The sequence below is a fragment of the Doryrhamphus excisus genome, chromosome 3 (assembly GCF_030265055.1).
Source record: "Doryrhamphus excisus isolate RoL2022-K1 chromosome 3, RoL_Dexc_1.0, whole genome shotgun sequence".
NCBI classification, from domain to species: domain Eukaryota; kingdom Metazoa; phylum Chordata; class Actinopteri; order Syngnathiformes; family Syngnathidae; genus Doryrhamphus; species Doryrhamphus excisus.
In genome coordinates this window covers 25,678,550-25,703,695 of record NC_080468.1, presented here as the reverse complement: position 1 = coordinate 25,703,695, position 25,146 = coordinate 25,678,550, and the positions used below count along the sequence as shown (strand labels likewise).

Sequence of the window (25,146 nt, the reverse complement as noted above, 5' to 3'; positions counted from 1 at the left end):
CACTGGCGATCCATGTCTTTTTTATTAATTCCTCTACAGTATACAAATATTCACACATAAAATGTCAAAAATCCTTTGTGTGTCGTAAACATGTCATCCCACCTTGCAACTCTTACATTTTCCTTCATCGTGTGCTGTATTAAGAAAACTTGCATTGATTTGTCATCCTGTCCGAACACACGCATACACACACACACACACACACACACACACACACCTAATAAACAGCGACAACCCCTACCGGTCACATGACCCATTAAGTTAGGTTGCAGCCGCTGAAGGTGAGAAGGTCTACACGAGAGGAGTCACAGTGTGAGGCAGGAGCTCTTTTGACATCATCACATCAAGAGGAGGTCCGTATTGCATCCTTCTTTTCTGAAGCAAATAAAAATGTCTGATACAGACACACCATCGTTGCAGCACAGACACACTTCCTGACACTAGTGTGTGTCCTTACATACAGAACATTTGACCTACATCAGGGGGTGAACAAGTTAAGACATCACAGGTAAATATACAGTACCTCACAAAACTGAGTACACCGTCATCCATTTTCTATACCGCTATTCCTCGTGAGGGTCACGGGTAAGCTAGAGCCTATCCTAGCTAGCTTGGGGCGAGAGGCAGGAGAGTACACTCCTCACATTTCTGCAATTATTTAGGGCTGTCAAAAAAAACCTAATTTATTTCATGAATTACATTTTGATTTTTTTTGTGTAATGAACACGTGCACAAGACCAAGCACGCCTCTGACATGACGGCAGAGGAAGGCACAGACGTCTCTCGTCCCTCACCCTGGGAACAACACAGAACCGGAGATGCATTCAGGGACACTCCAAACATCACAAAAACGGCATTATTTTGTACGAATTTGAACACAAATTCACTGTTGTTACCTCTCACTTCGTAACTCTTAATTCAAAATTAAAATTTGCTACATGTAAATATGCTAGGACACTGAAACTTTAAATTTCCCGTAAATTACACGATGCCTTTGAACACAACCTCCTATTGATCGTGATAATACAGTTTAATGTGTGATGCATATGTTCTGCTACTGTTAAAGAGATAAGTGTTCGACTTGTGTGTTATCTGAAATTTCCCCTGGTGGGACTAATAAAGGCATATCAGATCATTTGGAGCTGTTAATACATACAAATATACACAATCCTGTCCTGTCATTTATCATTCTTTTCATTAAGTGCAGTAAAAATTGACATATTATAGACATAGTTGTGGGTGATGATTAATTATGATTAATTTTAAAACTGATTCATTTTTAAATAATGAATGTATTTGACAGCCCTGATATTATAGCTTTTCATGGGACAACACCCAACAACACACTGAAGACAAATGTCAGTGCACCTACCTAATTGGGCCCAATTTGAACATGTTTAATTCGGGGTGTACTCACTTTTTTTTATCAGCGGTTTGGACTTTAATGGCTTGGAGTTATTTTGAGCAGACATTAAATTTACACCAAACTGTACACTGACAACTTTGCATTGTATCAAAGTGTAATTTCTTCAGTATTGTCCCGTGAAATGTCCAAAATACAATGAAATTGATTGCAAAAAATAATGCAGAAATGTCATGGGTGAACCCAGTTTTGTGATGCACTGTAAATTTGCTTGGCTACAGGATGCAGGGAATCAAGTAAATAGCGAGGTGACCGGGAACATGACCAACAAGATTTGACTATCCTCAGTAAACCCCCGCCCCTCCCACCATTGCCATAAACCTTTGAACACATCTTATAATAAGAAAACATTGTATATATATATTAAGATGAGCTGTAGCCTTAAAGTGGCGGCACATCCTTTTGGCTCCGGAGCCACCATGCTGCTGCTCATGTGACCTTCAACTCTTTGCCAAGATATCAGGAAGTAGTGCAACATTTTTTAACCTTCACCAAGGTGAATAAATCAAGTGAACCCATATAATCCATGTATCAAGGAGTGTGCTGCAACGGCAAGCGTTGCATGCATGTGCTTCGAAATAAATAAACGCCTCCATAATGTGAGGTCAGAATGAAAAAAAAAAAATTTGACCTCTCAATGGACTAAACAAGAAAAAGGCATTAGTGAAAAATAAGGCGACCAGACTGAGCAACATTCTGTTGTTGATGACAAAGAGAGCTGTTTTAGCATTAGCTCACAATGATGTCCTTGTTATATTAGAATATATTCTATTTCTCTCTCACACACCACGCTATCTTCTTATTTCTTCTTCTTAAATAAGCTTTTAATTTTGGAGGAGGAGCGCTTGATTTTTTCTCCATTGTCGCTGGAGTCCTGCGAGGAGGTGCTCAGGAGCTTGTGTTCCCGTCCCACGCTCCGGCCCTCCGAGTCCAGGGAGGTGAGGGACGGGTAGCGGCCCACGACAGGCAGCATGCTGGCAGGTAGCTGGCCGAAGCTGTGTGACTTCTCCAGGATGCCGTTGTACATGCCCTTCCTTGATGTGGAGACTCCCTGGGGGACCACCTGGCTCTCCGGCGAAACGCGGGTGAGGTCCGGCGAGCCTCTGTTTGCGAACATGTGATGCTCCAAGGCCGGTGAAGGAGAAGTGGACGGCGGGCTCGAGGGGGTAGCAGCAGGCGTTGGGGGGAGACTAGGGGGTGTGGAGTCCCTGCTGTTGCTGGTGATGGTGGTGTACACGGGAAACTCCGGGCTCTGGTTGAATAGCAGCATCTCCTCACGGGAGATCTTGCGGTAAGGGGTCTCCGAGGTCACGAAGCAAGGGTTGTGCGGCGGCTTGCGGCCCATCAAGGAGTTTAAGGAGTCTGTGTCCGAGCTGCCCTCCTGGGCGGTGTCCCTGAGGGAGAGGGGCGGACACAGATGTCACAAACTGGCATACTCACTGAGATGTATGGTGTTCTATTATGCAGCAGCCACTAGAGGGCGCTGTCACCACTTAACCCCAAATACCAGCGAGAATGTCTGTATAGAACACCTGTGAGTCCACACGTTAAAAGCATTCCGCGGCATTCCGGCCCGCGCTACATACCCCCTCCTATCGACATTTTCGACGTCTGCCTCGAGGTGATAGGAGAGGGACGAGCTGGCCATGGACAGCAGATCGGGATCAGGGGACATCAGCGAGGAAGAGCTGAGGAGGCTGCGGCGGGAGCGGCACAGACTGCTGTTACGCGTCAGCGGGGGTTGCATCAAAGTGGCTGTTAAGACAAAATACAGGGTTAATTTTGAAAAAATGACTAGACGTTTATGAGCCCCAAAACCTGCGAAAAATCCTATCATTTCCAACACTAACTGAGCTGTAAATGTGATCCTTTGGTTTTTCTCCAGCGAATAGCATAGTCTTGCACAGGGTTTATCTAAAATGTAACATTAATGTTAGTAGAGTAGCTCACCTAGCAATACCAGCGTTGCTATCATTTGTGTCATCCCATCCAACCTCTTAATGTTGTGTTGTGATGCTGTAATGTGATACAGTCCTTCACAATGTTGCGATCCGATTATCGCTCCCTCGCTAAATTTTTTCAGATTTTTCAATTCATAAACGATGGATCACTGTTTGGTAGTACACATGGTCTAGTATTAGTCCAAACATGAAATACAAGTCATATGTAGTATTCTGGTCAACAGGTGGCAGTAATGACACAAACAATGAGGCATTACCTTACATTACATTACATTACCTTAACACTGCATTAAGTCAGCTATAGCATGTCCGACATGTTAGAGTGCAAAAAAGTCCTCCTAACTTGTTGTCTTCTTAAGTTTCGAAAAAATAAATTGAGGCTAACTGGTTACCATCTCGAGTCCTTGCAGCATAACAGTTGTCATGTGGTGTAAACAGAGAATAATAATACTGTAAAGGTGACTATAGGGATGTTATTTAATGTCTGTAGGGCTCTAATAAAAAAACACATTTAGAACACATTTAGTCTGGCAACTTCAGCGGCGTAGAAGTATGACAAATACAGCAGTTCAAGCACAAAGGCTACTAAATCGTTAAAAGAATACTACCAACTCATTGAGCACTTTGTGTGTCACTTCCGCATATATGCAAATAATTATTTATATGCCCTAATAATAATATTTGTAAAAAAACATCTCATTACATTACAACTCATGTGCCCTGTGATTGGCTGGCGACCAGTCTTGCCGAAGACAGCTGGGATAGGCTGCAGCACCCCCGTAACCCCCGTGAGGATAAGCGGTACAAAATGAATGAATAGATGAATGAATACATTACAACTCACTTGTGAACTGTGGAATGATGGGAGGCGTGTCCTCGTCCAGGTCATCCACCCCGCCCGCAATGGGGTACGGTGGGGCAGAGACGCACGGCATCACTACCCAGCTGTGGTCGGAGTAGAGACTGGCTGTCAGACTCGGCAGCCCTGAGTTGTTGACAACGGGGAATCCGCAGAGCCTCTCGATCTGCTGCCAGCGGTGCAGACGCTCCCTCAGGCACGCCGTCACCTCGGACAAGGACTTCCTATATAGAAAACGACCCAGTTGACAACAGCGTGTTTAAGCTACTTGTGTTTAAACTCTTGCGTACTTGGCCTCAAGTATCTTGTGGTCCACCTCGTCCAGTGAAGAGCTATGTGCTACATGAAGAGTCCCAAAGACGGAACTTCTCTTCTTCTTGATTTTCTCCGCCTGGAAATACAAAAGGGGAAGATTAGGGAGAAGCGAGAGAAGCATATCCAGTGAGCCCTGAATGGTGGCACCTCATCCTTGGCGACGCAAAGCTGAAACTCCGCACTCTGCTTTTTGATGTTGTAGTACTGAACCTCCACCTCGTGCGTGAGCTGGAGCCACTTCTGCAGTGCTTCAGGCAGCGAGCGCTCCGAGTGCATCTCCTTCTCGGCTCGCTTCAGGGCTTTCCGTACCTACAAAAGGGGGGTGTTCTAGTTTTGCATCAAAAAGGTTCACGTTTGGACTGTTCTCATAGAATTATAAAGACGTGAGGTCTACCTGGACCAGTTCCTCCTCAGCATATTTGAGTCGGCTGAGCTCACATTCAGCGCCTTCTCGCAGTTCCCGAAGTCTGTAAGCTTCCTTCTTGGCGCCTGTGATCTCATCCCTCATCTTCTGTTCCAGATTCTGCTTTTCCACAATCACGGTGCGGTTTTCTTCCTGAGCTTTCTCCAAACTGACAGAAGGGAAAGCGGTTGTAAAAGCTTGTATCCAGCATGCTTCACTTCATTTGCCATTCTTCACCATACCGACTCTGTAGGTCGAGGAGGCTTTGCTCGGCATGTTGCAGGCTGTCCAGATCCTTCATCATTTGAGAGATGTGCACCTTGCTATACTTGTTCTGCACGTAGGCAAACCAGCAACCCCCCACCCCGATCACTATGGAAACCATGAGGATAAAGTCCTTCATCCAGTTGTGTTGTGGGCCTGCAGGACGGCGAGGAACAAAAGTGTGAGCAAGTGATTTATAGGCCAGTCACTGCAATGCAGGTGTGTACTTACGAAGCGGGGGGCCAAATAGAACGGCATCGAGGGCCTTCAAGTTGAGTTTTTGTTTATGTCGCTGGTCTAATATTTTTAGCTGCATGGACATGAAGGATGGTTCGTTTGCGGCGATTCTGCAACATGCATTGTAAGAATAACCAGTAAGTATTGGGAATAGATAATAGCATATACAAAGCACATAGAACTCTGATGTGTCAGCAAATTACCACTATTACAAATGGTGGCCATTAGCTGTGACATCACCTCATGAGTCAGTCCAGAGGCGTAACATCCGTAAGTCTCACCATCGTGTTCTTTGCTAACGCCTTTGCTCCTCATATTTCAAATTTCTTGGCTCAAGACTGTGTTCTATTTACAGACAGGTATGTCCAAGCTGTAACATGAACTCAAGTGGCCTCAAAGTAATCTGGAAGCAGTTTTAGACATGTCTTTTTTATCCCACGGTATTGCCATTTACGACCAGCAGAGAGCAGCATTGTGTAGCATAATGAGGACTGGTAATGTTCTTACTGCACTGTAAAGCTAAATCAGCTCCATCTACTCCTAAACCGCTGCACACACACTAAAGGGTCAAAACATGCACTCCTACTGTGTTAACCGTTATTATTTTCCTGACAAGATATCATAATACAAACTAAGAAAATGAGTTAAACTACAAAAAGAAAAAACAACAGCAAAATTGAAAAAAAAAACTGATTTCATGAGAATAAAGGCAAAATATTAATTATAATATATTATATTATTAAAAATAACAATAAAGTCATGATGTTAAGAGGGAAGAAATAAAGGTGAAAAAGGTCTAAAATATGTAATTTTTATTAAAGCCGTAATATATTGAGAAAGTGGCAATTTTAGGCAAATTAGGTTGAGTAGAAGTTATGTCAATTAATAATAATTCATATTAGAAGGAAAAAAGTTCATATTAATGATATTCGTTGTCACTGATAATACAAAACCGATGCAGGCTGTTTTCTTTCTATAACATGGGTTAGTTTAAATTTGTATATGGCCACCCCTAATGATGACAAAACTTTGAGGATATCTGCATAATTTGTATGATTTTGAACGCAGCATGTGGGGAATGAACCAAATATCATTTCCACACTAAGGTGTCCTCATTTGTTTTTCATGACTGCAGTGTGCATGAGTCTACCAACCGTGGCAATGTGTTGCCCGTAACACGGAAGTCCCGGAAGTTCTTCTCATACTGGGGAAGTTCCACCGACTCCCTCAGCCACTGCAATGTGTCCTCTATGGTCCAGTTGTGAACTGTTGGATGCAAACGTATATGCAGTATATAGTATACCGATACATCTATGTTGGTTGAATACCTTCAGAGGTCTTCCAGGCCTTCCATAGCTCCTCCACAGTAATGTGCTGGTCCTCACGGTGCAGGTTGCTATGCTTGTTGGTGTGATGCTGCTTCATGTCTTCTATTATAAACTGGAAAGAAGAGACATGAGTATAAATATAGCACTTGTCTCTTAGTATTTTACCTTCTCTTCACTATTATGTATGTGTGTTCTGTCTGGCTGATCACACACACACACACGTTCATTTCTCTCATCTTTCTTCCTTTTAGGGAAAAAAGATCACTTCAACCTGTGTATGTGCTAACGTTCCGGCTGTCCTCCTTTTGACAGCTTGGATAGTCATGCCCCTGTAGAGTTGTAAAGTCAAAGTCACAGCAAAAGAAATGCCCTTTATTGTTCTACAAAAGTGGGTGAAGCTGTATCCACTTTTAATTTACTGTATTAGTAACATATTTTATGTTTTTTCCTCCAATGATGGCTGCTGTTCTTTGACTATCCACACCAAATGTGTAGTCGTATTTACAAATGTAAATGTGTACAATCTTCATTAATATTTGACTGTTTCAGCATTTGTCCCATTTCTGAAAAGCATGTAAAACAATAATAATAACTGCACTTCTGCAATACCTTCACTACACACCTCATAGTCAAATGACACGGAGACGTCTGGAAAGAAGGGATTCGGTTGTCAGACTATAAATAAGCATCAAGAGGTTTGGCGGACAGGCAGGAAGAGTTTGATCACAACTTGAAAAGCTTCAGTGTGGTGAAATGCATCTTTGGGGATTTTTCTTGACATCTTTAAGAATAAAGTCAAACAAAATGCTGCTAAAATTGCGTACAAAGTCATGAATTAGTAAGTTAACGGAATTTGCCAAGGGTATTTCTCTTATCATGGCTTCATATCTAGTAAAGTGTCTGTGACCAAGAATGCCTCAAGTGCAGGTCTTGGAAAAGTGTGATGTCCGGTTGGTAGCAGTTTTTGGGATGAGAAAAGAGACAGGGGAATCTTTACTGGACGGGTGTAGGGTGTCAGCAGTTGGGGGATATGGGGGTGGCAGAGGCAGATAGAGGAGGAGCTCTAATCTTAAACCCCATTACCACCACCCCCAGACAGTTTGTGCTCTTCCCGTCTATGAAATGATCTCTGCCTGGAAGCACGGTCATACTGGAGTTGGGACATTCAGAAGTTGCTTCTTGTCTGGTCCAGGTTGGATGACATGAGTCATTCCAGCTCAGTGAGAATTTGCATTCCCATCCCAAAGGGGGCTGGCACCTGAGGGTGTGTGCTTAACCAGTGAGTCATCTGTGTTCCCAACCAATAAGCTTTTTTGTACATAGAGTGAAAGCATTTTAAAAGTACAATTTTATCTCATTTTAAAACATTAAATGAATAAAAACTTTGAGCTCCCACAATGTTGCAGAATCAGATACCGATTATCCATAAGTGAAATCGTCTGATGCTGATCACATACTGTAGATTAACTCTTTCAATCCCAGACATGTTTCAAAAGCGGTCCCTCTTGGTACCGGCCATTTTGGATGATTTGGACTGATTTTGCAAGGCCGGCCGTCCTTTTGGCTACATGAGATGATGATCACATTGTGAGCCTTGAAAACTCACCATACTCCATCTATTGTTCTTCATGTGTTGTATTAAAGTAAAGCTTTTTAACATGCTACACAGGGTGCGAAACGTATATCACGCAAACGGTAGGTAAGTCTCACATGTTTGTTTTGAGTTTGGCAAGGTTGCGCAATGTTCTAGCATGATGAGGTTAAGCGGTATAGAAAAAGGATGGATAGATGCCTGCACAATGTGAAGAAAAGTGGACGGTGAACACTTGTTCCAGGCTGCATGCTGAAATATTGCGAGGCCGAGGTGATTGCCGTTGATAGGCATTTGTCGGTATATGCCGATCACATGCTTTTTCCACGAAAACCGTCCAATATTGATCGCCGGCCAATTGATTGGAGCATCCCCTCAAGATTTATGTAGCATCTGCAAGACTGAAAACTCCCATAAAAAGGACTGAATGGATGTTCCTTAAAGACTGAAAATCATTAAAGGTCCCATGTTTTTAATTTTTAGATAGATAGGTACTTTCATAATCCCCTTGGGGAAATTCAGGTATCTCTCATAGCTCACACAATCAAACGATATTCACGGAACTAAAATGACTAAAAATACATACAACAAAACCAGATAAGATAAAAATACTATGTAGCATATAACATGTCCATAAAACAGTGTTGCAGTTTCCCTAGGTAAAAAAATAATCAACTTATAAACTAATTTTAGCGAAATCTCCTACGATTGGCTGGCAACAAGTCCAGGGTCTCGCCCGAAGTCAGCTGGGATAGGCTCCATCATACCCCCGCAACCCTTATGAGCATAAGCCACATAGAAAATGGATGTATGGATAGCTAAATCTCAAAGGTCCCACAATAGTGTATTGTTTGTTTTAGGGATCAAATCCTCAGGATCAGCTGCTGATCAGATAATATCAGCTTCGGCCATTAGATTGGGCTGATCAGGTTGTCATATCACATTCATAACAAAGGGCCTCAAAGCTATTTTCCACATGACTCCCGCTACCCACACAAAGAAGAAAACACAAAATTACCAAGCAGACATGTCCGCAGTGTATCGTGGTGAAGTTTCACTTTGGACATTGAATATTAGGCCCCGTAGCTACAACGGTAGTCCCCCTCACTGTGCCCGGACTGCTCTGTCATGGATCGGTGAGCTCGCATGAGAAGTGCCACTGCAACCGCTGGTTTTTAATACTATGAACCATTAATAAATGTAATCACGTAATAATTAATTAGAAATTCATGGCACGACTGGCACAAACTTTTCCACACAACATTGCGGCTTAAAATACTATGATGTTCTATCTGTCAGCCATCAGCCACAGCAGCAACCAGTGGTTGCTTTCACGCTGGGATTTCATTTTCGCCGCGTCACGATTTTCAACTTTATCCTTATTTTGTCTGGGATGCATATTTCAGGGGAACATTGTTAAAATTTCGATGACAAGACATAAAATCAATCAAAGTAAAATAATCTATGGTAACAATAATCACACACAACCCTTGGGATACATATTGCTATTAGAACGCCATTAAAAATCCCTTTTGCATAGCAGGGGTCCTTTAACTTCATAGAAGATGTAGCAATAATATCTATATTGCCTGGGATATGCATGGAGAGCTCTGGCATGCTTTGTGTTTACAAGCCACATTTTTTTAGAAGTTAGACATTATAGAGTCATGAGCGAGGAGGCCCCCTCCGTGTAACCTAATTTCACTGCAGCCCCCGTGTCCGCCAGTGATTAAACACACAAACACAAGCGCGAGGTTCTGAAAGCTGGCTGATTATCTCGAAACTCCAGAGCCACGTGGGCTAACCCGCTCAAATGCAGCCCTCCCCAAAGACATAAGCTAAGCCTAACGTGTAAAGTGTTAGCATCTAAAAGGCGGGGAGATGTACAAGATTTAAGCGACTTGTTAGCTAAATACCAGAGGGTTTGTTCTTGTGTCAACACTTTCTTTTCGTTTAACTTAATGGAACAGTGCTAAGAAGGGACACATCGTACAAGCGATGTACAATATATAACTAAGCCAAATCCAAACCACTGGTTATGATGTGTGTATTGTTGCGCAATTGTTCAAATAACATGGGAAGAACCTGCAGAGAGATTAAAATCAACACTACAAGTCATGTGTCGTCAGGTGGCACCTGTGCTGTAAGAGTTGACGTAAGGAGACAAATACAAAACTGATATTTGCAGAACTCACCTCCACGCTTTCATTCACCTCGATGCCGCCGTCGTTGTCATCGTCCAGCTGCTTGTGGATGTGGCGCAGTGCCACCAGACTGAAGCGGTCTGCCTCGCTGATGCACGGGGGTATGACAATGTGGCAGGGGTCTGGGGGTAGTGGGGGGGACACAGGTAGGTAGAGATATAGGTTAGAGATGACGGTTGAGTGAAAGTTCTATTTCAGTAGATTCATTTCTGATGTGCTGTAATACAGTAAAAAAACCTACTGTACCTTGAAGGCATCTGTCCAATTGCAACAGATCCAAGCATAAACACAACACCTGTATTGTGGTAACATGCAAGGGCGTTTGAGGGAATCCATATTTAGCAGGGTGGAAAACACGGTGAAAAATTACAGCTTTGTCAAAAAACGGCATATCCGCATGCACCGGTTTCATCCTCCGTATGCTATAGGCCGATCTCATCGACTGAGTGCAGCTCGCAATTCAGTCACTTTTATTTTGTGACGGGAATCTTTTTTTTTTTCAATGTATGGACTCTTGAATTTGCATGAGCGTACTTCCTCCTGCCTGCAGGGGAAGGCCACGCCCATCACCAACAATGCTATGCATATATACATACATACGTACGGTATATTCTGAACCCCCTGTCTTTGTCTTTGCCTATGAACTTGATCTCTGTGGGTATACATAAAAAGTCAGCAAATATGGTTTCTCGTCTCATAGGGCAAAATGCCTTCCAAGTCAGTTTGAACTGTGACCAGGCCCCATAAAGCATCCAGTACCGTCTCTTGTTCAACAAAATATGCAAGCAGTGGTCATGCAAGCAATGGACAGTTCAACGGGCGTAAAGATAAGCAGTTTCCACTGCATCAAATTAAAGTTGGAGACCACATCTGGTTTACTACGACTCAAACTTTTACGTTGAAGTGATTTTTTTTTTCATGGCCTAATTCTGTTGTGCCTGTGTGCCAAACTCATCAGATATCTTCTGAAGCTTTGGAATAAAGACAATTCTGGCATACTTAACAAAACTGTCATTTACAGCGACAGCACAAACCTTCCTTTCCCAGGTGTCCTCTCTCTCTTTTGTGTATTTAGGGATAGTTATGAGGAACCAAGTGACAGGAAGTCGCTGCCGGTGACCCCGAGCATTCAGGCAGAGGAAGGATAGTAGGCGGGTGGGGGGAGGAGGGGTGTTTGACGTGTGTAAAATCAAAACAGCCGGTCCCAAAAGACGTCAAAATTGGAAAGCACTAGGTTATTTTTAACCCGGCAGGCTTGCGCTTGTCAGGATGTAAGAGCTCAACAATGGCAGAGGTCCCCCTCACACACACATGCGGTGAGTAAACACAGTTATACTGTATTTCACTTAGCGAGCAATCAAAAGATGTCAGCACCAACGGGTTGATGTGTGTGTCAGTAAGATGTGTTTAGTGTGTGTGTGTGTGGGGGGGCGGGGGGGGGGGGGTACCTGGGAGGTATCTGTGTTGGTTGGGTAATTACGCTTGTATCAATAAATGTATGCTATAAACCCACATAACCAGAAGAAAGTCAATTTACTTGAACTCCATAACGTACAGTATGTATATATGTATGTATAATATGTACATACGTAATCGTATGAACAGTAAACATTCATTCATTTTCTACCGCTTATCCTCACAAGGGTCGCGGGCATGCTGGAGCCTATCCCAGCTGTCTTCAACCAGTCACACAGACACTCATACCTATGGACAATTTGGAGTCGCCAGTTAACCTAACTCCACACAGAGATGACCCAATTGTGGAATCGAACTCTGGTCTCCTAGCTGTGTGGCCTGCGCGCTAACCACTCACTCACCATGCAGCCCAACAATAAACATCTCTGTGTCATTCATGATACCAAGGTCAGATAGACACAGGGAAAAACATTATGGCCTTTTATTTTTTAGCAAAATGGCCCCTTTAGAGGGCCCCTCATGTGCAAAATTGTGTCCCTTGAGCCTGGTTATGAGGACTAAACATAACATGCAACAATATACTTCCAATACACTATTGTGGGACCTCTGATACTTCTACAATTGGTAAGACATGGTACAATTTTAAGGCATCCATTCAGTCCTTTCTGGGAGTGTTCATTCCCGCAGATGTGACAGTAACGCACCTTCATTCTCACATTCCTTTTTGAAGTCATGTGACCGATCATTTAGTTCCAATGGATTTACACTCAAGTCACATAGCTGCAGGTCCAATCTAATTGTACTGCCAATGGAGGGGCGATAGAGCTCCTCGAGACAGGGATCACAGTACGTTCCAGCAGCGGGGAACGACTATGACAGATGTCAGGAAGAAGAAGGCTGTTAGGTTGTGCTGACTGCTGCGTTTCCGGTAATCACAAAAGGCCTGCACGCCTACGTGCTGTCTCAAGTAGGAACATGTCTGAACACCAGCAGATACTGAACAGACGAGACGACATATTGCGTCTATAGGTGGTAGTGGATCATCCCATTTCCCTGTAACTGATTCAAAACCGCCATCATTCCTTCAGGGAGCTGTGAGTGCCTCAAACCCATGTTAAATAATCACTAATCTTCTCCTAGGCTTTCAGAAGGGCAAATAAAAAGGCATGATCCGCAGACACCCACTCGGTCAGATCCTAAAAACTTCCAGAAAAGGAGACGCTCTTTGCAGGCCGGGGCTTCTGAGGAATGCTTCAATAACAGTCCTCGAACACAAGATCAGCAACGTCCGAGGACGGCCAGAGAAAGCCGGAGGGAAGAATGAGAATGCAAGACGAGGTTGAAGACCCTTCTAATTATCATACTTGGTCTCTGACATGTTCTTTTGGCCGTAAGAGGGGCACGGGAGGCGGCAAGACTCAGACTGAGAGACAGCAGGCAAATGATGCAGAATTAAAACATGCTTAAGTCATTTAAGGTTCTCTGTAAACAGCAAGTAAGACTTTTGAACTGCATTTGATGAGCATGCCTAGGTTCTCAAAGTGGGGTATGCACAATTAACAAAAACACTCAGATTGTTGTAATACACTTGTAATCCTCATGTGAACAACCACAGCAAAGAAGCAGTACAGTGCAGAAGAAATGGGACAGTATGAAGTTCGTTGTTGTGTGTGCGTTAAATGAACAAATGCATTTTCTGATGATGTGCATTAGAAATGTTTCATCTTAAAAGAATTTCCAAGAGTATTTAAATTGTGTGCTAAATGAAAGCTGGTCTGTGTATGTGGCGCAGTGAGCAATTAGTGTATTTTCTGAGCTCATTTGTTTGTTGACTGAATGCACTCCCAATTTCGCACGTGTTGGTCAATTTATGCTTCCATGAATAATGTGTCTTCTTCGGGCAATGGCCCTTGAACACACCATATGTGAGGCAGCTTGAGACTTGTGTGAAACATGTATTTAGATGATTGAAGGGGTATGCTGTACCTGTGTTGTCACAAACAAGAGTGTTTACTCGCAACCACACATTTGACTTAGAAATACCGTCTCATCTGATTTTATCTGACATCCACCATAGGAGGCATTCAAACAAGCAAGAGCAACATGTGTGATGTTCATGTCCAGTTCCAGTTGGATAGCATTGTTGGAGTGCCGCATAGAGCTCAGTCATCCAGGCCTGAAGATGCAAAGAATTGCAGATAGTCTTTTTGTTGTACATTCCTGATGTAAATTTAAAACCAGTTGGAAAAATTGCAAGAATTTACTGTACATTTTACACTGTTGGATCTTAAAGAGTGTAAACAACCATCTAACTCAATGTCACCACACACCATTAACAAAACTGCAGACAACAAATGATAGATGATGAGTAAAAGTACAGAAAATGTTATAAATGAATTGCTTGACATCACACTCCACTAAATAAACAGCTCACGACATGCATCAACAATCCATCAAATATGATATTTACCCATGCAAAAAAGGGGCCAACATGGTCTCTCATGGCCAAATGACGGCCTAATTCATGGACCCAACCAGATATAAAGACGTTGTGTTGAAGTTATGTGTCTCCAAACTTTACTTTGTAATTCCTTCATACCTTGTAGGTGTAAGGAATGCCTACTTTCTTCTTTAGAATGTATACATTCACTCCATCACATTCAGGTATCTATCTGTCTAATATAGTCGGCTCTAAATCTTTATAATACTTTAACATCTGGCCCCCAAGTGAAGACCAGAAGTGACAGACTGCTTCTAGGTCACACAGCTGCTACCTAGCCATTTTTTTTTCAACCTCCCTGAACAACAGGATTCTACTGTTTGTTTTGATAGCATTCCAGAATGTTATGTTGAGAATATTATGTAACTGAGATAAGTCAAGCGAGGATGGTATTAACTTTTTATATTAACACCTCATTTATGCGACAAGGAAAGTTGCTGCAAAAGCAAAGAAGTGCCAATAATCCACCTGCTTGTCCAGAAATGCGAAAACGAAAAAGTTTGAGATTTTGGCTCAGACTTGTTAATGTGAATTTAGGTCTTATAATTGTCTTTACAAATATTGACATCAAGCATGGTTGGTGCGTTATGGCTTGGGTTGAATCGGTAAACATGGGCAGGTTTCGTAAGACTTGTGCACACTCGGCCGTTCTTGCGACAAATGTCCTGCATATTTGGCTAGTGCAAATTCTAGTTCTGACTCGCTCTCAATTTCGTTTCACTTGAAAACTCAAAGTAATCCGAAATCCAAAACCCACGGAACACTCACTTACTCTAGGATAACATTTGTGTCATTTATTTAATGTGATTGTTCCTCTCATGAGTGATCAATGGCAGCCACCACCTTCCACAATAGAAATAAGTAAAACCACTTAGACTGGAAATACGTAACTCCACAAAAGTCAGGGAAATTGAAGTATACGGCAGCACACAAGCCAGGAACAGCACAGTATGAAGACAGTATGAATGGTCTAGCATGAGTACAACCTTAGTCTTACAGCAAAGAGGTATCACTTCATAATCAAATAATGCTGTCTGGCATGCTGCTTGTTGACCAGCTTGTTAAAGCGCAGCTCAGACCGTTAACGGCAGTGAAATGGCATGCCGAGGAAATCCACACCTCCCATTGCCCCTCTTGCCCCCGTGGCTACAACGTCACATGCTTGACACCACCGGAAAGTCCCTGACATGCGAGGGGACTGAACCCCTAAGAGGACAAGCCAGTAAGCTTGTAGAAATAAGGAAACTTAGCAAATGACACACAGTGGCTCTGCCGGAAGTTACACGCTAAACAGAGACAGTGTTAGGTTTCTGTGAAGGGCAAAGCTTTGGACTCTTATTGTGTTAGGGTGACAAGTCTTTGCAATGCAGGATCCGGCTCTGAGAGCCCTGGCACCATGCTGTCCTCATCTGCTTAGTGGTCCACAGGGATATTACAATGTAGCGGTCTTGTCCTAAAACTCATGAACCTGTATGCAGCCAAAGAAGAATAGTCAAGTGAAAACGGTACGTTATAAGTTGCGACACACATTCTGAAGGTACGGCGGCATGTAGTACTTCCGCCACAGTCTTCAAGCAGACCAAAGTCACAACTAGGGGATCGACACCTTTTATGTGCAGCCAACAACAATCACCCGCCAAGAGAGGTTACACGCTACTGCATACTGCTCTACACTGCCGCTGTTGTCCACTTACAGTACGAGCGACTATGTGCTTAGAAACCTCAAGAATGCATAGTAACAGCGATGTCAGCATTAGTCAGTTGGCAGGTGGAAAATAATCATGGAAAACTTCACCAGTAACTTTATAAATACTCTCTGAGGGATCTGCTCTCGGGCCTCATTAGGTTGAATAACAACCCTAAAGCCCCTCAACTGAGAAGGGCGGCAGCTGTCCACCTTTTGGCGGCGTCAGAGCGACGACACAGCGCTGACCTTTCCGGATATTAATATGTCTGTACGGCAACAAACGTTTTGAGGGCATATTTTGGAGCACTTTGTGGCAGCAAGGTGAATAGTCAACCCTTGGCATACAGGTGTCCTCTGGTTACAAACGAGTTCCGTTCCTGCAACTGTGATGTACAGTTGGTAAGGTTTTAGTTTAAGATCACAACTTATAGCTAAATTATATGTAAATTAACCTCTAAGTCCTTGTGCTTGTCCTGCACACTGGAGGGGACCTTGCAAGGAGGGAACAACATGCTTATTCGGAGGAGGAAGTTATCACCGTTCATGAATCCTTTCACATGTTCAAGGATACCATCGTTATCCTTTGATGATGATGGTGGCATTTGAGCGGCTTGAACCAGGCATGCAGCCAATGTTGATTTCTCCACTGAGCGTTTTCCAATGTCTAATTTGAAGTCACGTCTCACTGTTCTTTACCTTTACGTTGCCACAGGAAGAGTCTGCCTCCAGCTAGGGAGACACAGTGGTTAAAGTTATTACTACATATTACTACGGCTACGTATTTTTCCACTGTTCGCACGTAAATTATTTTTCTTTTTGTACAATAATTACGCTAAACAAAACAAAAACCACCTGTACTGTCTGTTTCTCTCCAGGCTCAGCCATCAGTACCATTAAAATGAATCCATTGCAGCTCCAGTCCTGATCCGGTCTGGCTTGCCACCAAGTGCCACTCGCACTGACTCCAATATGTACTGGGTGCGAGCGCACGCTCTGGCCACGGAAACTGCGCTTGCAATTACCTTTGTATACAGAAGATTGTTGTAAACAATAGCCGTATTTGCCACTCGCCGAGGTGTCGTAGATTTTAGGTGCCTTTTGACTTTGAACTACATCTTTTGATGTTTGTTATTCTTAAATAGCCTTTAATTACTTATATATATATATATATATATATATATATATATATATATATATATATATATATATATATATATATATATATATATATATATATATATATATATATTGTTGTTTGTTCTTTGAGTGTACAATGTTGATAGATATCGTTCAAATGGTCAATGTAACTATTACCAATTTCTTGTATTGATAGAATGATGATATGATATGAGAATGCTCTGGCATTTACAGCATCTGGAAAAAAAAAGTTAGACCCCAAACAGATTCTTTCCATTGTGCCGCATGGCAGACGGAGCCAGAGGTGCATCACACAGAGCATGTGTGAGCCTACAACAGGGATTTCAATCTTGCATAATGCTTCCGGCGGCCGCAATGGAGCCACAATGGATTTAGTGTGAGCCTGGTCTAAGTCTGGCTTTCCTCCCACAAAAAGGGTCCTACTGGAGTAGAAAAATTCCCAAAAAGCCGTTATGCTGACAAAAGTGAGTACACCTCTCACATTTCATCAAGCTTTTTATTATAACTCCTCAAGGGACAATACTATAAACCAGGAGTCTCAAAATCAACTTAAAATACCACCGGATTCAGTCATGAGCCTGAGCTATGGCAGGCCATAAGTGATAAAGTAAAACGTATGTAAACATATATAAATATAAAACATATATAAAGGTTTTCTTCAGTCTCACAAACATTGGTCATATGAATTTCAGCTTGATTAAAAGGAAGTTGCTCTACATTTGTGCACACAGTCGCTGGAGTGGAACTTGCAATGGGCGTCTCTACACATTGGAGGCGTCAAGGAGTCATTACTTAACATAATAGTCTGACTCACTGTGTCATAAAAGAAATAACACTATAACCATTACACAGCAACTTAACACAGGTAGACAGCACATACAGACGGCAAGTGGAGAATAACAACTAGTGGAGGACAACAACAACTATGTTAAAGTAGAGAATAACATCTAGTGGAGGATAACAACAACTATGTTAAAGTAGAGAATAACATCTAGTGGAGGATAACAACAATTATGTTAAAGTAGAGCATAACAACTAGTGGAGGATAACAACAACTATGTTAAAGTAGAGGATAACAACTAGTGGAGGATAACAACAATTATGTTAAAGTAGAGCATAACAACTAGTGGAGGATAACAACAACTATGTTGAAGTAGAGAATAACATCTAGTGGAGGATAACAACAACTATGTTAAAGTAGAGGATAACAACTAGTGGAGGATAACAACAACTACGTTAAAGTAGAGAATAACAACTAGTGGAGGATAACAACAACTGTTAACTATAAACATGTACTTTGAAGAGCTATTAACAAAAAGGTGCCACAAGACATGCTGGGCGCTGGCATGACTTCCGTCGCTGAAAGTAATTCTTGCTTCCCAGGATGATGTGAGGCACTTGTTTTGTAAGTAAATAAATAAAGTTCCTAAGGTTGTTTTTGTGTTGGCACTGTGATTGTAGTTAGAATTCAGTCTAGAGTTCTGTTCATGTGTGACTAACTCACTGTAGATTCCGTGCTGCCCAGTTCTTGCCCAAGTAAAGACCTTCTTTTATGTAAGCTGAAGTGGCACTGCTTGTCTCCCCATGGTGCATTGCCTGCATTTACACTAAACTTTAATGTCAACTGGGGGCCACTCAAAATGGTCACGCTTTGAGTTTGTCTAAATAGCTGCCAAAACAAGTCATTACACCTCAAACTGTGTCTAAAGTATTGTGGAATCCTCTTCCACTCCTCCATGATGAAGTCACTGGTGGATCACTCTTCTACCTTCCTTCATTCTGCTTGAGGATACTCCACAGGTGCTCATTTGGGTTCAGGTCTGAAGGCGACATACTGAGAGGAATCCATGATATCACTTGGCATCTTGCAAGTGGCTTGGGGAAACTGCCATGTGATTGAGTTCCTGCTTCACAATGTCACAGCACGTGTTGGTATTTAGGTTTCCCTCCATGAACCACGCCCCAGTGTCAGCAGCACTCATGCACCCCCATGTGTGACTGTAGGAAAGACACAACTATCTCGGTACTCCCTTGTGTTGCCAGCTATTTGACATTAATGGCTGTCTGTCATTTTCAGGGTATAATAAAGCTACATTGATTAATTTCTATTGGGTTGTCCCTTGAAAAAATAGTACTAATAATAAAATGCTTGCTAAAATTTAAGGGGTGTATCAATTTACTGTACTTTTACTGTAACCTTTAAACAAAATGTAACTTAATTCTTGCTAAAGCGGGCAGTTTCCTAAATAAAGGATCCTATCAGAGACCATCATCATCCTGCAGGGTCATTATACCAGAAGCGGATGTTCCTCCCAGCCAGAGGCAAGTGATTTGTTTGTTTTGTTCAAACTATTAAAAAGGGAGAAGCCCACGTTCACATTGAAGTGCTTGTCTCAGGATCACCATGGGCATTCCATGGTTTGAAGACGTAGCAAGAAATTGAACAAAAAGCCCTACAGGCAAGGTAATTCCCAAGTGACACCCGGTGTTCCTTCAGAAAACGGCTCAGAAATTGAATCCGAGAGGGCACACAAAGACTTGTTATCCTCTGCAGGTTGCACATGGGGAGATGATGCAACAAGAGGGGCAACCAGAGGATGGTAATGTATACTGACTTGTCATTGTTTGCCGGTCTACTGGGCAGAGATGAGCACTATGCCGGTCTGACACTGGCAAAAGGGCACTACAGTGGTGCTTTAGTCAGCATCATTCATCTGTTCATCAAGGTCAGACTCAAACCAAAACGGACTCTAACCAAAGCAAACTTACCCATATAAAATACTGTAAATCCAATTCATCCATTCCAGACAACCAAAAATGCAAACAGTGATGAATAATCAAGAGACTTTCTTCAAAGCACAGGAAGTGGTAGCCTGGCTGGTTCTGGCCTCGGGTTTCTCATTCAGGTGTCTCCCTCTGTCAATGTTAGGTGTACAACAGAGCTTATTTGCAATCACAGCCTGCAGCGAGAGCTTTAGCATTTTTTCATCATTTAATGTACTCAAAAGCTAGAACTCTATGATCAATATTTGAGTCACACCCCGGTTTGAGACACTTCTTGTTTGAGTCACATTGCAGCTGGCTCCAGGCTTATTAGTTCTTGTCAGAAGCGTTCCCGAGCATCCCGGCTATGGTTTGGAGGTTTTCAATATTGACTCGAAGACGGTTTAGTGAAAATGTGTAAAAAATGTAAAGGAAAAGACGTATTTGCGCACTGCCGTAAAAACCTTCAAAAACAGGAGAAGACTAGAATGATGGAATGGAATGGAATGCAATGGAATGGGATGGGATAGAATGGAATAAGCTGCAACAATTAATTGATTATTTGATGATTAATCGACTACCCAAATAATCAACAGCTATTTTAGTAATTGATTATTCTTTTTTTTTATTTAAATATGTAACCATCCACTGACTTTAGCCTCTCTGATGTTAGTATTTCTTAATTTCCTTTGCTATCCATGAAAGCAGATCTATTATCTTTGTGCTTTAGCTTTGGAAAGCAGTGATTGGCTTTTTTGACTCATTGTGGATATGTTGTGTATCCAACTACTACCTGTAGGTGTTTGTTTCATATCTATGGCCTAACAAATTACTCCATTCATTGAAACAACAAGCTCCAGATAAATTGACTAAGAAAATGATCAGAATGGCAGTTTTGTGTACATTTATTGTTTTACTGAAGCTATTTGACATTTATATATTTTTTTATTGTTTAACATTTTTACAGAATATTCAAGCAGCAACCTGACACCTATTTTCTGTCTGTTCAAATCTTCTTTTTCTGAATAAAGAGGTGGAAATTAAAAATGTAATTTTAAAAAGAATTGGATCCATCGATTAATCAATGGAAAAATAATCACCCGATTAATCAGTTTTTAAAATAATCGCTCATTGCAGCCCTAGAATAGAATGTGCATTGGAAAGGTGCATCTGTCGCATGCATTATTGTATAACTAGTGCCATAAGACAGCACCAGGTAAATGTTATGTTATGTTTTTGGTTACCATTTAAAGTTTACACCACAATTTTACATCAGTTTGTGTGCATGCTCCAGTTAATGTACAATATGACACAAATTTTGTTGTGTTATTTTTTTTTTAATCAGAAAGCATCCTTCCTTTTTATCATCCTATTAGTTTGCACACAAATTGTAGGAAGTTACCTCACTCATCTATGACGTTGTCAGCACTTAGTTTTATAATCTTGGAGACATGTATAAAACAATTCTTAATGCATATAAATTACGAATGGAAGAGATAAATTAATATTTACGGTGGCTTTTACCGTCATTGAAGACTACTGCTTCCTGTCTTGTTATGAGTTATTTTTTGAATTCAGCAATGTTTCTCACAGTCTTTATCAAAATGCTGGCACGTGCAACATGAGGTGAGAAACACAATTGAATTCAAGAAACAACCCATGTCAAAACAGGAAGGTGGTGTCTGTGTGGTGTCTGGCTGTAACATTGTGTTCAATGATGGTAAAAGTAACCTTACATGTTCATGTATGTTTATATATATTTTTAATTGTTTTCTGTATGTGAAACTATAATTGTAATGCTAAAAAATAAGTTTTCACATTTTGGAAAAGATTTGTTGGATTTACATAATTTCTCATGGGAAAAACTGATTGGGTTAGCATCCTTCTGGGTTAGAGCAGAGGCAGGGAACCTTTTTGGCTAAGACAAAGCTATGGAAGCCATAGATTTTTAAATGTATTCTGTAAAAGCCAAACAATATGGCAACAATATTTAGCATTAAATACAACTAAATGTGTGCATTTTTAAGCAAGACCAACAGTTTTGGAATACGTGTCTGAATGTATTATTTTTAATAACATTACGTTGCACTGAAGCTAACCAATAATAAATAAAATGTCTGGTGCCACTACATGGTGACACTCTCTCAACTTTAACTCAGATATGTGACAGATAAATATTCCTTGACAGAAGCTAGTTACAAGTGCTGATCGCTGCTAGCGGTTGCCTAGCAACACTGCCAAACAAAGCAAAATGATACTGGCCCTGGAACTACGGATTGAAAATCAGAAATATGGTCAGTTGCGCTGCTGGATGAGGATGAGCAGTTTCAAAATTCCAAGATATTCTCAATAGCCCAGATTTTAGAAGAAGATGAATGAGATACTAGAGCGTATACTGCACTACAAACAATGCAAGAATTTAAAAGTCTGCAATAACAGATTCCTTTATTCAGTAATAATCTGTGTCTGACCCAGAAAAAATTAATGACACTGTGATTAACACACAATAACACTGTGATTTCTGTAATATTTTGCTTTAAAGGTCTGCAAAAAAAATCAATCAATCAATGTGATTTTGTTAAGAAATGTCCAAGACCCAGATACAGTCATCAAAAGAGGCACATCTGGCTCTAGAGCCATAGATTCCCTACCCCTAATTTAGAGTCAGACCTTCTGGAACAAATTAATAGTGCTACTCAAGGTTCCACTGTCTATTTTTATATTGTGTGTAGGCCGACAGCCAGGAGGTGTCCAGGTTAAAAAGACATGTAAATCTTGTTATGTCATGAGGTTGACTTTGGGCACCTTCTCCATCAGTGTCACACCTGCATGATTATATTATACTACATATTTACATCGGCGGCAGGACCCATATGTGTAGGTGAATGCACCCTCTCCAGAGTCATTTCCAGGGACAGGAAGTACATCTATTATGTCCTCATGTGGTACAGTATGTGTAGCTTTGGGAATACAAAAGTCACAGCTCATTCATTTGTGCATCACTGTAACAAATGCATGACTACATGTGTACTACATGTTTGCCATAGTGTGCTATAGTGCAGAGTCCATTTGTGTAGATGAACGGTACCCTTTGCAGTGATTTTCCGGGGACAAAATAGAAACGTGGATCAATGTTTTGATACCTGCTTCATCAGTGTAACACCTGCATGACAACACATGGGGTACTTTTGCATAGGGGAACAGTACATAGTCTATTTGTGCAGATGGATACATCCCTTGCAGTGTTTTTTTTCCAGGTGCATGTATGTCTAAATGTATGTTAGGCCCTGCAAAATGAAGAGTACATCACTTAAAAAAGATTTAGTTGCACTGTACATGCACAAGTAGAAATGCATCAGGTGCACCATGAATGCTAGCAGGGCATTCCCAGGCTTTCTCCATTATGATAAGGTGAGGGAAGTGGGGAGGGGGGGGTATCCGAGAAGAGCTGCACTTACCTGCAGTGGCTGAATGTCCAGTATCCGCCGAGCTGCCCACGGAGCCCAGTACCGCATAGATGACGAGTCCACGTAGCAACACATTTAGCAACGTGGGCATGTTGCACATAGTGGACGTGTGTGGGTATAGGACGAGATCCGTGCGTTAAAGATGTTGAATCATGGAGCGGCAGCAGCAAAACAAAATGTGTATTTTTAAGAAGTAAAGAAAAAAGGCAGTCTTGTAGTATAGGGTACACACATTGCTGTTATAAAACCTCTCACACGTGAAACTAATATCTTCCACAGGTACTTTGAGAAGGTCTGCGCGCTGCAGGCTCCCCCATCATATCAGTTGTCAACTAAATCATCCATATGATAGGAGAGGCTTGTGTGCAGGAACCCCACCCTTAATCCCTGTAAAAATATGGCAAAATAAATAAAAAAAATGACAATATTTGCAGTACCCGTGAGCAATAAAGTGCCAAATCCCCACGCAGGCCCCGCGAGTTGTTGCCAAGTCGTGCGCGTACTTCCAGTGTCCAAACAGAACGAGATAGGTCCGCCTCCTCAGCCAAACAGCAGCAAATCCCATCCAATGTTAAGACAATACATATACACACACACAGTTCCTCCTCCAGTTCTATATGGACCACACGACTCCCCTTGCTCGGCGAGTCCGCTTCTAGAGGTCCGTGCCGGCTTGAGGTTCGCGTGCCATCGCCGGCGGACGCGCGCTTTCGGGGGAGGGCACGGAAGTCTCTATGCAAATAAGCGAGGAAAGGGGAGGGCATTTTTAGAGGTGCGATTTTGAATAATTTCACTTGGCGTCATATTGTCCAACTCAAGGACAATTCCTCCTTTTAAATGTTTTTTTTTCTTTGTGTGTCTTTTTCCCTTTTTGGACGCTGCGTCACTGCAGACGCTGCTGCCCCAACTTGTTCCCCTCCTCTGATTGGCTGTAGCCTCCCAACATGGCACAACCTGATTGGCTGTCTCTAAGCTGAAACAGAGGTGAATATGACAGATAATTGCGCATGTATTATAGATAATAAAATAACAGATAATAAAGATAATGTACATAAAATGCAGATAGTGTATTGTTTTATTTAAACATACATACATGCATACAAATATATCGCATTGCATATCCTGCATTAGCAGAAAATATCCAGCCGATGGCGCTGTTGTGCTAGACCAGTGCTACATTCATCTATTTGCTGGATTTATTTGCAGTGTTGCAAATGTACTTCTACTGTCAATATTCTATAATTTGCCTTGTTTTACATTGTCTTTCTGTGCATCACCGTATGTACATATCTGCAGTATTGGAAGTACATTTTCACGTTTTGTTTTTACAATGTAACATTGTATTGAATGCCTTTCAACTATGGACACTTACATGTAAAATAAATGTTTAAAATAATAATAATCATGTATAAAGGGCACAATTAACAGTACTGTGCATGTAAACAATTTTGCAGCACGTGGTACGTGAAGCAAATCAAACACAGGCATGACTGCACTGGGAAGGAATTGAAACATGCGAACGAAACATCTCGGATTGAGAGATGTAAATAGAGTGATGTAGCCATTGTAC

The 25,146-nt window shown here is 41.8% G+C and overlaps 1 protein-coding gene across 2 annotated transcripts; it reads right to left on the bottom strand.

Moving 5' to 3' along the window:
* On the bottom strand, positions 1–24,309 carry stim2b (stromal interaction molecule 2b). 2 transcript variants are annotated; one of them, XM_058068252.1, is made up of 12 exons: positions 23,568–24,309; positions 10,577–10,707; positions 6,791–6,902; positions 6,617–6,728; positions 5,457–5,572; positions 5,204–5,381; positions 4,953–5,130; positions 4,706–4,867; positions 4,534–4,634; positions 4,229–4,467; positions 2,956–3,178; positions 1–2,817 (listed from the first exon to the last, which is right to left on the bottom strand). In XM_058068252.1, the coding sequence occupies exons 1-12, from the start codon at positions 23,674–23,676 to the stop codon at positions 2,223–2,225; spliced, it is 2,256 nt and encodes a 751-aa protein (XP_057924235.1). In that variant the 5' UTR covers positions 23,677–24,309; the 3' UTR covers positions 1–2,222. The 2 variants fall into 2 exon arrangements, with proteins under 2 accessions (XP_057924235.1, XP_057924236.1); XM_058068253.1 differs by having other exon boundaries at positions 3,010–3,178.
* Positions 24,310–25,146: the final 837 nt, after the last annotated feature.

What these genes read in the sequence shown, in the direction of transcription:
- stim2b (XM_058068252.1), bottom strand. Translation starts at nt 23,676, where the DNA reads ATGTGCAACATGCCCACGTTGCTAAATGTGTTGCTACGTGGACTCGTC. An exon ending in TTTGCGTCGCCAAGGATGAG is followed by an intron (nt 4,635 to 4,705) that starts GTGCCACCATTC and finishes TTGTATTTCCAG; the next exon opens with GCGGAGAAAATCAAGAAGAA. An exon ending in CATCATTCCACAGTTCACAA is followed by an intron (nt 3,179 to 4,228) that starts GTGAGTTGTAAT and finishes TTGTCTTAACAG; the next exon opens with CCACTTTGATGCAACCCCCG.